The sequence below is a fragment of the Lactuca serriola genome, chromosome 4, assembly GCF_051521515.1.
Source record: "Lactuca serriola cultivar US96UC23 chromosome 4, Lser_US96UC23_V15, whole genome shotgun sequence".
Classification (NCBI taxonomy): domain Eukaryota; kingdom Viridiplantae; phylum Streptophyta; class Magnoliopsida; order Asterales; family Asteraceae; genus Lactuca; species Lactuca serriola.
In genome coordinates, this window is record NC_136411.1 from 178,840,837 (window position 1) to 178,842,458 (window position 1,622).

General features: G+C 39.5%; 1 protein-coding gene across 1 annotated transcript; it reads right to left on the reverse strand.

The window, feature by feature from the left end:
• Positions 1-225: 225 nt before the first annotated feature.
• On the reverse strand, positions 226-840 carry LOC145099029 (uncharacterized). Its single transcript, XM_079036616.1, has one exon. It carries the CDS (start codon positions 838-840, stop codon positions 226-228), a length of 615 nt encoding a protein of 204 aa, XP_078892742.1.
• Between the last annotated feature and the right edge of the window lie 782 nt (positions 841-1,622).

Here is a 1,622-nt window from a genome sequence, read left to right on the forward strand (position 1 = left end):
CAGTACTAGAAATTCATTTAATAATTCATACTGAATCATGCTTCATGCGGGGATATGATGCATTCAAAAATGATGATTACAAATCAACGATATGCGTTGTGTTCTATACGCAATTTACGACCAGCCTCACAAAAATATCGTCTTATTTTGTCATATCATACAGACCATTGTTTGGTCACTTAAAATCTGCTTCAATCGTTCATTCTAAAAGATGCTTCCAAATTTCTACTTCATAGGAGAACACGAGCCAAACGGCGCCTTCATACTCTGCCGCCGCAAGTCGTTGTAGAACCGGCTTATGAATTGCTCCGCCGCCTCGTCGACCTGGTTGTCCTCTTCCACACCGTTCAGTGGAAATGGAGAGTCCGTTATTCTCAGTTGTCTAACGATCGGACTCCTCCCAAACCCTGGCAGCGCAGGCGAAGCTGTCTCACTACGAATCACCTCCATGGCCTTGAGCACCGCCGCATTGAATGCCACCACGTCAAGATCCTCCACCTGTTGATTCTTAAGGTGGTGATCTTTCTTGTGGACTGGAAATAGCGAGAAATTGTGGTTATCATTAGAAGGACTGGCGGTGCAGCTGAACTCGCTTTCACTCGACGGAGGGGAAGGAAAGGAGAGGTGGTGTGAAGGGTGGTTAGTGGCGAACGCCGCCCACTGGTGGTGGTGGTGGAACATGAGGTTCTGCAAGGTTTTACCAAGGATCTTGGCACGTTTCATCATCATGTTGAGGTCCAGCCACAGCTTCTTCTTGGATATGCCTTTACGTAGCATGAAGTAGAAGATACGAAGTAAGCTCCAAACTTTCTTTGGTAAAACAGGTAGATTTTGTTCCATTTTTCTCTTAGTTTATTAGTAATTTGCAGGAGGAGGAGGATGGGAATGAGGCGTATTTAAAGGGGGGAGAGACGCCGTCTTCTGACGCTCCAGAACCGTTATAGGGATGGAGAACCGACACAACTTTGATGCAATAAGCTGTACTGTTACAAAAGCGGAAAGTTTAACGTCGAATTAAGTGAATACTATGAAAACCGGAAAGTTTAACGTTTGATTAAGTTAATATATACTAGCTAAATTTATGATTAATAAGAAAATTATGACGTACAAAAACCAACACAATAACAAAATGTACAAGTCTTTGTTTGAACAATTGGAAGTCAAAAAAGCGATTACTTAGCGAGAGAGGTTTCCTAGCCGACCCCTCCACCCAGTGAACGTTATGTATCACCAAACCTCGGTATACCCACCGAAATTGCAATTACCGATTATAGGAAAACACTTTGAAATTACAATTTATAGTAGAGCTGTATCCATTTTTCTTATTTGAAACTCAAATAAACGTGTTTGTTTTGGAAACCAGGTTTTTTTAAGCAAAAATTAAGGAAGTTTGTGCATTATTTTTAGAACCTTTTGGAGAAACCAGGTTTTTTTAAGCAAAAATTAAGGAAGTTTGTGCATTATTTTTAGAACCTTTTGGAGTAGAAGAGGTGAATCTAAGTTTTATCGGTTGCAGACTGTAATAAGAAAAGGTGTTTTTTTTTTAATATTTGTATGTTGTTGTAGATATTAAAAAATTAAAATAAAATGATTTTATAAACAAAAAATAGTTTTTTAATACC